We start from the raw sequence: 13,072 nt of genomic DNA, 5'->3' as shown, positions 1-13,072 counted from the left end.
TGCTGGAATAGCATGCTACTTAAAAATAGAAAACCTACCTTAACCTTGGATCCGAGCCACAAGGCCTGAGGTGTGTGAAACTGAGTGCATGCAAGGAGGAAATGAAATCCACCCTGCAAGACAATTTGCACTTCCTTGTAGCCAGAGAAATTCACACCTGCTTGACAATGGAGGTCTTTTAAGTGAGAGTCTGATTTAGCTCATTAAGCTGATCTGTTAATTGTCATTCTCGATCAGCCCTTTTTCACAGCAGGTGTCTTAACAGTTTCATGCTCTGGATGAGGACTTTGGCAGCTCGTGGCTGTGTGCTGGAAGGAGCTGATGACTGGGTGTGATGGCACTGGTGTCACTGTGGCCCTGGCCTCACAGTGCTTAAGCAATAGCTGCAAGAATGAGGCTTTGGTTGTCACAAAGCTGTACAGAAGGAGGTGGAACTGGCTTCTTGTTGCTGTCTGCCTGGAGACATTCACCTCCTGTGTCTGTGCCTACCCAGCGATAGCACTGAAAGGCTCCATTCAGCATTGGACACTGCCTCTCTGTGTGTGGAAGGGATGATGTTAGTTCACAGCATCTGAACTGCTCAGTAGATTATGATTGGCATACAGCTACAAGACAGCTTTGATCCTAACAGGGAGTTGGAAAAAGGCTAGGACCCAAGGTAGGACCCCAGTTATCCATCACTGGGGTTAACATAAACTTCTGTGGGGTTACAGTGGATGCAGTGTTAGCCTGGGCTGGGCACTGCACCCTGCCACCATCTGGCTTGGTCTTGTAAATGCATTCCAAATCTGAAATGTCATATTTTAGCAAAGGTGGGAGCTCTGCCAGCTTGCTCTGATATCACCTGCTAGTCTGAATGGACTTCTTTATAAACTAGCTTGATCAAAAAGGACTTTCCTCATCCTAATAACAACTAACATGATTTTCTTTAATGCGTGCACTTACCTGCATACACACACCTCTCTCTATATAAGCATTGCTTATAATTATAATCTGTCACATCTATGTATATATACATACGTAATTGGATATGTGTTTGTACAGGTTTTACACCTGAAATGTTGTAGGGACTCCTTTATATAACATACATGTCAAAGAGAAGAGAGTGTGTGCTGTCTTCCCTTGTGGTGTTTGCCATATACTGGGCTGTCAGTTTTCTTTTCAGTCTGTGTTCCTCTGAACTGTAGTACAGCACTGTGGGGTTTCCAAGCTTTCTTGATGGACAGGTGCTGCTTTCCTCTTGAAAATACACAAACACAACACTTTAATGGAAATGTTCAGCTGTGAGAGCTGGAACTGTAACCTAACTCTCTTTATCCCTTTCTGACAGACCAGAGCAAGGGAACAAAGGCTGCTCAGAGAAACTCAGGATGGTTTAAAGTTTTATTGTTTGTGCTGTTTATCAGTGTTGAGGAGCACGAGCACGTGTTGTGTTGGTCTTGATGCAATACCCCAAGTAGTTTAGAGCCCAACTAATGTGAGGGATACATTTCTTTCTTCAGACACAGGCGTCTGGCTTTGCTGAAGCAAGTGAGCATCAGAGAGAACTGCTGCACGCTTTGCTGTGATGAGGTAGCAGACACAGAACTCAGGCCGTGTGGACACAGGTAAAAACAAATTTTGTTTTTTATGAAAAGCAAATAGGAAAAAGTCAACCGAGAAACAATGTCTGCATATCTTAGTTGAGGTCAGATGCAGTCCCTGCTTATCTTGATTGACTTCAGAGCACAAAGGAAATAACTCATCATTTTAAGGATGTGTCTGATGGCAGTTAAGCACAGACTTCCTCCCTTTCCTACCAACCTTGCTGGGTTTACAAGGTGGCTCTGTGAGTATGCTAGCTCTGGTCAAGGAACAGAGCAGTCTAACTTGGTTTCAAAGGTTTTGCTGATGAATGCTGGCTTAGTGCAGGTGCTGCGTGCACAGTCCATATCGTGAGGGGAGTAGGAAGCTCATTGTACACCCAGATATTCACTAAACATTCAATAAGTCGATAATCTGAAGTCACAAATTTCTATAGAAGATAAAAATGGGGCAGCAGCATGATAAATACTGGCACCTGGTACTTTCCTACGTTGAAGTAGCCCAAGACGCTTGGATGTGATGCTCTTGGAAGCCTTTTCCAGCCTTAATCATCCTGTGATTCTCAGTAGCCTACTGGGAAGCTAATGCAGTGAAGTCCAGTTCTGTAGTGTCTTTAGAGCACTCACTGTGGCAGGAAGACAATGGCAAGACTGCTTCCAAGTAGAAGAAGAGCAGACACCCAGTGTGCCTCAGCAAGAAGCTGTGTCAAATTTGGCAGTCTTTACTCCAGACCAGAGCTGAGATGAAGTAAAGAGTGCAGGTGTAATCCTGGCAGTCTGCACCAGCAGCTCCAGGTCTGTAAGGTGCTGAGCAGCAAGAGCTCCTCTCAAACTGTTGGACCCACAACGCCTGACTCGCCGTTCCTGATCTCTGCACTGAAGGACTTAACCTTGATTGCTTTTTTGAATTGAAGCAGGCTGAATAAACTGTGGAACGTTTGATTATTTTTTTTCTTTTTGTTTTGTAAATATTTGTAAATGCTGTAAACCCAGGCCTTTTCTTTCTTGTTCTTTCTCCTCCAGTGACCTGTGCATGGAGTGTGCCTTGCAACTGGAGACCTGCCCTTTGTGTCGACAGGAAATACAGACCCGAGTCAGACAGATTTCTCACATTTCATGACACACGTGAAGTACTACAGACTTGTTTTTAATGAACTCCAACCAATACAGAAAGGGGAAAGCATCTCTAACCAATCTTTACGCACATAGAACCGTAGCCATGGCCAGATTTCATGCTAAACTGTAAGCTGATTATCTTAAAAAAGAAAAAAAAAAAAAAAAAAAAAAAAAGAAAAAAAAATCTTTAATAAGCTGTTTCAGGTTGCCAGCAGTGCGAACTGGTTTCAACAGTAAGGAAAGCTGGTAGTTTGGTGTGTTATGGCTATTGGTTCCTCCAAGCAAGAGCATAGGAGGGCGTCTCTCTTCCTCCCCTTTTCCTTCTCGCCTGTCGCAAGTGCTGAAAAAATTTGCACTGGAAGTACACATACAATGCATTTCAGAAAGGAAATCTCTCCTACAGCAGGGCCGCTCAGTCTCGTGCTCCAAAGCCTCTATTTTGGGCAGAAGTCAATACTGAAAAAGAATGCCAATGTTCAATGTAGCCTCCTGCTGGTCAGAGACTATATCTTCCAACAGTGGATGTTGAACTGCTCCAAGACTTGATCTGTACAGACTGATTTGAAAGGACAGTGTGAAGACTGTAGAGAAATTCACGTTTTCGTAACTCGGTGATTCCAAAGAAAATTCTGATTTGTTTTTAACTACTCAAAGGCTGGTGGTATTTTCAAGTACATAATGTTTCTGATGCTTTTAACTTCAATATCCACATTTTTTTGTGAGGATATCATTTTCGGGAGGTATTCTTAACTAATTATAATGCTGGACTGGAATTAATTTGATATTCTGGGTATTTTTTAAGGTATCTACAGACATCTTTTTTTAATTAGTATTGTTTTTGAAGCTTATGTTCACTTTGGAAAATATTGAGCTAACTTAAAAGTGTAGAGAAGAATTCTGGGCCAGTGTATTTGAAGGGGGGGGGGGGAAATGTTATCCAAGTAACAAGTTCAGTCTTATTCTGTAACTCCTTTAAAATGCACCTTGCTTGTCGTGTATCAGTCCTGCTCTGAGCAGGTTTGGGGCCACACTTTGTATTTTGGTAGGGATCTTATGGGGGGAAACGTCTGCTCCACTTGAGTTACACATTTGTGACATTTGTATGTTGAGGATGTGTTTCAGCAGCAGCTTTTGACCACTTAGTTAGGTTTCTACAAGGAATCAGGGTTCAGTTGGTGAAGTAGCACAAAAGTCAGTGGAGTTAAGCTTATTTTGCACCGAGGCTGTGTAACTCTCTTCCAAGACTTGTACAGGTTGCTCTTTTAAATTATTGGGATATATAGTAGAACTCTACTAATGCATACATAACTTAGACCATAACCATCCCACTTCTTGGCAGCGATTCAGTAGTGGAGACTGTTGTAGTGAATTCTCACGCTGTGAGGTATTTTATCCTCAACCTTTTACCATCTTTGTTAGGAAAGCTGAGATGTATTCCTCGTGCTGAGTACTTTTGCTTCCTACTGACAGCACTGCACACAGAATCAAGCTGTCTAGCAGTTCCTCTCACATTCTGCCTTCCCTAACTCAAGGGTGCTGAATTAAATCCAGAGGAGGAGGAGGGAGAGAAGTCCTCTGAGCCTCACGTAAAAGGTGTTCACTAGGAAAGTTCTGTGCATCACTTTGTTGTTGAGCTTTTTTCCAAATACAGACTGAATCGGGAGCGGAGCGAGGGTTGGTCTTGCTGAAATGTGAATTCTCTTCCAGCTGTTTTGATGAAGGTCAGATGGCAAACGGGTGCCTGGGCCTCTTCATTTCTCCATGGACTCTACTTTGCAAAGTTCAGGTGTTTTCCACTTTGCCATTCTGCTTTTCGGAATCTTTAGAGATGAAATTCCAAATGCTTCCAAATGCAACAGTAGGCACAAAGATACGAAGCGTGCTGTAGAGGAAGAAGTGGGACAGAACCACTTTGACCTCTGCCTTAATGGATGCCGTCAACTCTAGGCTTTGGGTTCCCTGGCCAGGATTAACCGAGGTAAAACTTCCCCCAAGTGCCTGGGAATCCTGCTCAGTACCAAGTGCTGTACAAGATAGGCTCCAAGGCCCGCAGAGGTGTCTAAATTGCAACATAGGGGTCCAAATAACCCAGGTGCCTTTGTGGACGTGGGTCTGAGTGCATGCTGCTTCAAAAGGAGACCTGAATGCTTTGGATTACTTTGCTGGGCAGAGAGCCAGCAGCACCCGAAGGGGTTGTGTTGCAGAGGGCTGTCCTATTCATTTCACGTATGGAAAGGCTGTAGGTGGGGCTGGCTTTCTGCTGCCCTCCGCCATGGGCTGGCTGTGGGGAGCGGGTGCTCGCTGTGGGGCTCTGAGGGGTGGGAAACTCCAGAAGGGGAGAGATGGAGCGTGGCGCAGTCGGTCTGTTTGAAAATAAAACGTCTTGAAGAGTGTTTACCGTTCTCTTGTGCTTCTGCTTGTGCTGGGACTTGGGGTTATGGCCTCAGAGCTGTGAGGGGGAAGCTTATGGAGGACGACATCCCATTCGTTTCCCCCTCCATCCCGGCTTGCCATGGCGGCACGCGCCTTCTCCCATTGGCTCTTCCCGGTGTGTGGGCGGGACTTCTGCGGCCGCTTCCGCTCTGCGATTGGCTGCAGCCAGACAGGAAGGAAGCGTTTCCCAGGTAACGGCAGGGCCGGGGGGCGTGCGGGGCCCTGGGGGGGGGCGGTGCGGGGCGGTGTGTGCGCCGGGTGGGCCTGCGGTCCGTCTGGGTTAATTACTTTTCTATTAACGCCTCCCCGTGTGCGATTCCTCAGTACTTTGTGCCACGAGAAGGAAGAGCGCAGCTAGCTGCGCGTTGTGCAGGAGGGATGGAGAGCTCGGAGGAGGAGAACTTCGGTGTAGCCGTGTAAGTGTGCTGCGTTCTGCGTCGGGTCCGACGGCAGCTATTTCCTGCTTAACGTATCTTAATAGGAATTTAATGCGAGAGTGAATGTACGCCGTGCTGCTTAGTAGATGCTGCCCTTCGGGACGACAAGGGCGCAGAGCAGTGCAGTGCACCGGGAAGGAGGAGGAGCATGCGTTCAGAGTTGAGATGAAGTCCAAACTCCGTGCGCTGAGCCGGACAGCCCTGCAGTGACAGCGTGAGGGGGAATGGCTTTGAACTGAAAGAGTGGGGGCTCAGAGGGCTTGTCACTGTGAGGGCAGTGAGCCCCTGCGAGCTGAGGGTGCCCCACTGGAGGTGCTCAGGGCCGGGCTGCGTGGAGCCCCAGGCAGCCTGATCCATAAGAGATGTGCCTGCTGACAGCACGGCTTGGGACTGGATGGGCTTTAAGATCCCTCCCAGCCCAACCATTGTTTCCATGACCTAACCGAATTTTACACAGGTGGGTGTTAAGGCTCACCCTATTCTCCCTGCCGTGCTCCTCATCTGAAGCTTGTGGCCGAAGGGATGTGGCTGTGCCTCTCTCCATCATTTGTCTTGCCCCAAGGGCACACGGACCTTGGGCTGCTACAGCAGCACAGGTTGTGCTGGCCTTGGTGTGCTTAAACGACGGGCTGCTTTGTGAGCGTGTGTTTGCTGAGATGTGCAGGTATAGGTGTGGTTAGAGAAACTCAATCGATGCTGGTTGGGAACAGCTACAGGGAACAGGGTGGTGTGCTTCACAAGCTGAAACTGGCTTAAATTAATAGAATAAGCTGTGAAATATAAGCTGGAAAAGCCTCTAAAGACGGTGGTGGTATTCACGGGGAGAGAGAGAAAAAAGAAAAGTAAATTATCCATAGCAAGGTCGTCTTGCATAGAAATGCAAAATGAGAAGCCCTGTTGCTCGAAGTCAGAAAGGCATGGAGGAACGCAGAGCTGCTGCTGCCCTGTGTGAGCTCCTCTGCTGGCTGAGCTGTGCCCTCTGGTGGAAATGTGTGCTTTCTGCTCTGCTGGCCTTCCCACACCTCATCTTCTAAGCTTCAACACATCACAGATGTTGCTGGAACATGGCCTGGTGATCAGATGCATTCTTTATTCAAATATGTTTACGTTTTTTCTGGTCAGGATGAGCCCTATGGCCGGACAGTTCAACTGCTCTTGGTTGAATTCTGGTGCTCTGCTGTCTGAAAGCAGCACAGTCTGAGGGAGAGTTCTGCACTGCTTCTAACTGATGTGTCTGAACAAGAACCATAAAATGAGCAGGGTTCTGAAATGTTGCTGCTAAAAGTTCCTTCTCTGGATGTGTTCAGATCATTAATGATGCTTAACATCTGCTTACTGCTTATGAGGCTCATTACCTTATAAGGCTCTGCCCTTTGCGTGCAGCATGCACAAGGAAAAGCATTTAAGTTTCTTTAGTGAAATAATACATGTATTTATTGAGTTTAAGAAGGCCAAGTACTGCAAAACAGCATCTAAAGTTCTGTGGTCACCACGTTGAGTTATCCAGGAAATAAATGTGGTAGAAGCCTGGATTTACAGCATGGAAAATGCTTAGTTTGGTGTTATGGTTGTACTCTTCTTGTTCTTTTTGCATCTGGACTGGAATTATGTAACATTAATGCCAGTAAAACAACTTTTTAGTTAGGAAAACATTACAGATGCCTAATGAAAATCCCACACAGCAGTCTCATGATCGGTCTCACGGAGTATTTCCTAGGTTGGCACTAGGAAATTGTGGTTGCTTTGCTTTATTGGGCTTTCCCTGCACTTGGCCTTTCCTTAATATTTCTTAATTGTAAAGTTTATTTCTCCCGTAGTTGCAGCATGTATTTATGCAATACCACCTTTTCTGCTTTCAGCTCCTCCCCATCTGATGCAGAGTTTGATGCCATCGTTGGGTACCTGGAGGATATCATCATGGGTAAGCTCAGCAAGCAGACAAGATGGGTGCTAAAAATGCTGCACGCACACAGCCGGTCTACCCTCTGCCTGCTCATGGAAGCTCTTTCCTCTCTTTCCTTTCTTCTCATCATTGCTGCAGTAAAAAAGTGTACAGGAAAGCCTTTTGTGTGCTGTTTGCACAACAGCAGCCTGTGATGTGGCAGAACCTGCTGGTGGTAAGAATGTTCAGTGAAGCCAGTCCTGTACTGTGTGAGCAGAGGCAATCATCAGCTCTCACCTTAACCAAGAGGTGTGCAGCCTGCCTGTTGTGTTGAGTTTGGTGCTAATTTGCTTTATTCATTTCCACAAGTGGGAAAAAAAGCCTTCAGTAGCTGGCAGTCCTGCTGGTACTTTTGAATTTGAGAAGCTGTAGGAAGACAATTGACTTTAAATTCCAGCCTGAGGTCAGAGCTGCTGCCTAAAAGCAGCCGTGTGCTGCTGCCAGGGGTGATGGGCTCCCTCAGCTGGAGCTGCTCCCTCTGTACTCTCACAGATGGGCCAGGATCTGGCCCAGCAGCAGCTGTGCTCCTGGTGTGACTGCCTGCACGTGTGCCACGCGGGTGGCTGCCACAGGAGAGCAGAGGGCTGGTGACAGTGGGGTTTCTGTTGTGAAAAGAATGACTCAACGCCCAGCTAGATGATGCGTTTTTGTTGTGGTCCAGATGACGACTTCCAGTCCATACAGAGGAGTTTTATGGAGAAGCACTACCAGGAGTTCGATGAGTCAGAAGAAAACAAGCTCATCTACACTTCTATATTTAATGAATACGTAAGATGCTTTTTCTTATCCCTCACTTGAATTGCTTTTTTTTATTTTCCTAAGGCCAAAGTCAGGTCTTGCGTTCCCCCTTTTGTAGCATGCTGGCTTCATGTAGAGCAAAGGCAGTGTGATGCCTGCTGCCTCGTTGTGTAGCACAGCTGTGCTCTGTGAGCAAGAGGGGGATTATCTGGAGCCACGGGTTCCTTTCTGTTTGTTTCACCTGAAAGCTTGCACGGTGTTCAGCTGTTTAACTTCTAACAGAAATCCAGCCTGTGTGTTGTGTGCATGACAAAGCAAAGTGAGGAAGACTGTTTTCAAATTTGCATGTGAAGATCATTAAGATGCTGCGGGGTGGAGAGGATTCCTGATTGTGTTTTCTTTTGTGTTGGTTTTGATTGATTGGCCTTTGTTTGTTTCTCTTTTAAGATCTCTTTGATAGAGAAATACATTGAAGAAAAACTGCTCGATCGGATGCCTGGTTTTAATATGACTGCTTTCACAATGTCTTTGCAGTGAGTCTTCTGCTTTGCTTTTGTTGAGGGGGAGGGAGGGTTGTGTGTGTCTCAATCTTTCTATCTAGATTTGAATTCAGGTGTTCACAGCTCTCCCTTGAGAAAGATGCTCCCCCTTAAGGATCATAATAGCAGTAGTAGTGCTCTGCTACTCTCAATTCCTGCAGTATTGGCTGAAATATGTTTTAGAATCATCTGCTGGTAAACACAAACAACAAGCAAACCCACAACCACTTCTACTCCAAGTTTCTTTAGCTTTGAACCTGTTTAAAACCAGACTTTCACATCCTCCACCTTTCTGATGTGTTTTTGTTATGCTTGGTGACTCTGGGGGCTGCACCCTTTAATCTTAGCTCTGCTCTGGGATCTAAACTGAGCTCTAGAGGTCTGGGTCCAGAAAGCTTTGAATTGCCACTCAGTAGCATCTCCCAGACTAACAGCAATAAGGGTTTTGTGTTACCTGTGCAGGTATGGGCCATCTAGTGAAGGCTAATTAAAGTGAATAGCTCCATTAATAGGACATAGGAAATAGGACAATAGGAAAGGACAGCGTGGAGTATTTCTCTACTGTAGAATAACTGGAACAAATGCTGGTTGGATATGAGTTCTTTTGACTTACACATCAGTCCTTGGAAATCAGACAAAGAAACTGATACTCTTAAAGCTTGTGTTTAGATAAATGGTAATATTTTAATGTATGTATTATAACGATTGGAAATGCTGCAAGGTAATATTTGTCTAAAATGGTGCTTTATGAGAGGCCTGCAATGTTCTTGTTGAAGTTCTGTTAGTGTCCAGGCCTGCAGTGTTCTTGTTGAAGTTCTGTTAGTGTCCTGGTACCATTTTTGGACCTCACATTTTAAAATAAGGATTGAACGCATGGTTTTCTCATTCCTCATCTTCTCTCCGTAGGCAGCACAAAGACGAAATGGCAGGTGATATATTTGATATGCTCCTCACATTTACTGACTTCCTGGCTTTCAAGGAAATGTTCTTGGATTACAGAGCTGTAAGTGTGTCACTTTGTTTATTTTCACTGGCATGATGGCTGTTATTTCTGCACAGCTCTGCCTGAGAGCAACAAAGGCAGCGTCACCGCGGTGGGTAACAGCGTTCATTCACAGGTTGTACAGGCCCAAAAGGAAAAGAACTTAATTGGGAGGCTGTTTGAACTCAAACTGCACCCCTGTAACTTCCTAGGGACAGGGTGAGGAGGCAGTGTGTGTCTCAGCAGCAGGAACAGTTTCAGCTGGGGGTTCAACTTTGGAGACAAAAGGTGAACCCACAGGAGCCACGTATCACCAGTTCCCACTGCGCTGCCTGGGTGCAGGAGGCTGCTGTGAGCTGGGTGTGCAGCTGGCAGTGACACACAGGTACTAAATCCAGCTTCTGCACAACCTCTTGCTGAGGTTTGGTTGTGAAGAGGAGGAAACAGATTCAAAAAAGAGGGAATAAATGCTCTGCTAAGGATTTTTTCAAGTCCCTCAGCAAGATGAGTGCTCAGATGCTCAGGTAATGTGTAGTTTTATATTGGTTTGACTAACAGAATATGAATTTCATCTTTTGAACTGAAAAGGTTGTGTATTTCAAAGCAGCATTGAGTTAAGGATGTCTTCTTTTCTGACATTTCTAGGAAAAAGAAGGTCGAAGTCTGGATTTAAGTGGTGGATTAGTGGTGACATCACTAAACAAATCATCCATCTCCTCCTCCTAGAACAGTTGGTGCACTGCTACAGCTTTCATTGGGACATTAAAACACAAAAGGTCATGAGAATCAAGGTGCTTTTATGTGATGAAAACTCTCTCAGACTGTGCCTTCAGATGCCTGAAACTTGCTGGTATTCAGTGGCCACAGAAGAAGAGAACTGTAGTCCTCCTGGAGTAATTGTATTTTAAATACACAGTATTTGCACACCATTCTAACTGTTACAAAGAAACTCAGCGTGCTGAGAAGATGATAAATAGAGCTGTATGTGTTTTTTTGCTGGATTGGCTTCTCAGCCATCATCCCAAGAGGCAGAACTCTAAAGAATCAAGAAGGCAATGCAAAAAGAAAGTGTCTGTCCAGCTCTTGGGCAGGTGTGAATACATACATGCCTTTTTTAATCTTTAATCTGATGTTACAGCTTTGTTACAGAAGTGTATGTTTCCATATGTAGATGTTTTAGCCCCAGGCTGCCTGTGTGCTGGGTGAGGGTTGCTGTGTTGGCGTGCAGATCTGTCTGCTCATTGGCTTAAGTCAGTCTCATCCTTAAGGTGCAAAGTTCTGATTGGCTTTGCTTCAGCCCCCAGCTGTTCTACACTGAGGAAATAACTGTGACAAACCCAAAGCTGGCCTATCTGTGCAGTTTCTTTCTGTTTGGCAGTGGCACAGCTGTAAGCTTGAGGGTACGTTGGGCACGGACCTGTTCACCACCTGTCATTGGCTGCTCTAAATAGCATGCTGTTTAAAATGTGTGTTTGCTTTTTAGCTGTTGGTGAAGTGAGTGCTGGTAGTGGGGCCGTAGCCATAAGCCTGCCACCAAACCCCAGCTGCTTCTGCCTTGACAGTTGCAATTAAAATGTGTTTGGAGCCATAGTGACCCTCTGCTCTTGTGCTATCAGACATGTTAATCTCCTGCTTCGTGACACGCTCAGGCAATGCATGTCTAAAAGCATGTAAGCAGACAGGAGCAGGCTGCTGATGCTGCAGAGCACTGAGTGTTCCCTGCCAGTGCAGCAGCAGCTGTCACCCAATCAGGACCTGGGCAGAGCAAAAGTACAGCCTGCTTTGCAGGGAGAAAGCCTCCTACCAGCACAAAGATGATCCTTGCTGGCTTCTGCCAGTCATCTCAGCAGTGCTAGGGTTCGATTGCTGAAGTGAAGTAGTTTATTTGAGCAGCAGTGAGGAGACTGGGCCATGCGGGCTGCTCCCTCAAGCATAGTCAGCATGCAGGGCTGGGAAGCAAGCAGGGCAATGCCCTGAGGTGGCTGTTACCAGAGAGAAAAAAAGTGAGGCCGTTGGGTAGCAGCTCTGATCCAAACCAGATGCAGCTACGTGCCCTTCTGAATCCTGAGGTTAAAATTGGAGGTATCAAGACCTCGGGCTGCCATTCGTACATGGACAGGAGCTCTTTGGTTAACTCCTTCCTTCAGACTTTTTAAGGTTTTATCAGTTTTAAAAGAAACCCCATTGAAATGTTTTAATTGTGAATTGTTGAGCTGAATTAAATCTTAACTAAACCCAAAATTTCCCTTTTTGATTTTAACTGGAGCAAAATCCTTATTCTCCTGTTGCGGTTGCTGTGGATAATTATGTGAAGTAACAGCAGTGCGAGTGGATACCCAGACAGTGACGTCCCAGAGGGGAGGTGGTTCTGTTTTAAGCACAGCCTATTGTAATTTCAGAGTCCAGATGGAGCACATGGTGTTGAGTGAATTCATATTTGGATGGGGCTTATATCTCAGTTTCCTGTGTACCAAAGTCACTGTTTCACAGAGGCGTGGTTCCTCACTTCTTGCTGTTGATAGATCTGTGCTGTTCTGCTTGCTTAACTCACAAATTCTCTGTTGAGCGTTTTCAGATGAATTTATTTTGTACAATAATTCAAATAGCGCGTTGACTAGATGCATTAGTTTGGCTGTGAGGTGGGGATGTGGTTGACCTCTGTGTCATTCGCCTGTGAACAACATCCACGTGAGCATTCAAGCTCTTTGTAAGCACTTGGGTGTGCTGATACCAACTCACAGTGAAGTTTTGTTGTTGCTCCTTTTTCATTTCAATTTTAGATCGTGAAAATTTGCACCAAAGCTCCCCTGGTTTTGAGTGGAGCTGCCCGGATCAAACCCTGCTCACTCCATCCTGGCTGTTTTCTGTGGTTTGATGTTCTTGGGATGATTTGTTTCTCTGTGACACTCTGGGACTGGGCTCCAATCGGTGCCTTTTCCACCAGGCAAAGGTCTTTTTTAAGAGATTAAATTTCTATATGCGCTGGGCTGTGTGCAAGTCTGACTTCATTTCTTAAGAGTTCTAACACTGCCACCAAAATGCATTTTGAGAGGCCAATTTTCTTATGGATTTTGGGTTTTGTACGTATTTGTTGAGACTTGACGCTCCATTGTGCCTGCTTTCCTTCCACAGCACGTGCAAGTAGATCTGTCAGGGGCTGATTCCTCTCCATGAGAGCAGTGATGCAGTGGCACAGCTGCCCAGGGAGGTGGGGGAGTCACCATCCCTGGAGGTGTCCCAGAGCCGTGGGGATGTGGCACTGAGGGACGTGGGCAGTGGGCACGGTGAGGTTGGACTTGGGG

At 45.9% G+C, this 13,072-nt stretch overlaps 2 protein-coding genes across 3 annotated transcripts in view; both read left to right on the top strand.

Annotated features, from left to right (window-relative positions):
* Positions 1-3,594, top strand: part of RSPRY1 (ring finger and SPRY domain containing 1) — a 32,085-nt gene extending 28,491 nt beyond the window's left edge. For both annotated transcript variants that reach the window (XM_042821413.1, XM_042821414.1), the window contains exons 15-16: positions 1,503-1,607; positions 2,607-3,594. In XM_042821413.1, coding sequence (XP_042677347.1) covers positions 1,503-1,607; positions 2,607-2,703 — 202 coding nt within the window. In that variant the 3' untranslated portion in view covers positions 2,704-3,594. The remainder of the gene's footprint in view (positions 1-1,502; positions 1,608-2,606) is intronic.
* Positions 3,595-5,375: 1,781 nt separating this feature from the next.
* LOC122161786 (ADP ribosylation factor like GTPase 2 binding protein) lies at positions 5,376-12,753 on the top strand. Its single transcript, XM_042821433.1, has 6 exons — positions 5,376-5,548; positions 7,429-7,490; positions 8,173-8,279; positions 8,697-8,782; positions 9,695-9,791; positions 10,416-12,753. Exons 1-6 carry the CDS (start codon positions 5,511-5,513, stop codon positions 10,494-10,496), a joined length of 471 nt encoding a protein of 156 aa, XP_042677367.1. The 5' UTR covers positions 5,376-5,510; the 3' UTR covers positions 10,497-12,753.
* Positions 12,754-13,072: the final 319 nt, after the last annotated feature.

This window comes from Centrocercus urophasianus, unplaced genomic scaffold (assembly GCF_019232065.1).
Source record: "Centrocercus urophasianus isolate 14NV4802_14NV808 unplaced genomic scaffold, USGS_Curo_1.0 seq_2, whole genome shotgun sequence".
Taxonomy (NCBI): domain Eukaryota; kingdom Metazoa; phylum Chordata; class Aves; order Galliformes; family Phasianidae; genus Centrocercus; species Centrocercus urophasianus.
Note: the sequence above shows the minus strand (reverse complement) of the source record. Positions and strands in the feature narration are given on the sequence as shown.

Coding starts and splice junctions, on each gene's coding strand:
- LOC122161786 (XM_042821433.1), top strand. CDS start 5,511: ATGGAGAGCTCGGAGGAGGAGAACTTCGGTGTAGCCGT. Junction 5,549..7,428: donor GAGAACTTCGGTGTAGCCGT/GTAAGTGTGCTG, acceptor TTCTGCTTTCAG/CTCCTCCCCATCTGATGCAG. Junction 9,792..10,415: donor TGTTCTTGGATTACAGAGCT/GTAAGTGTGTCA, acceptor TGACATTTCTAG/GAAAAAGAAGGTCGAAGTCT.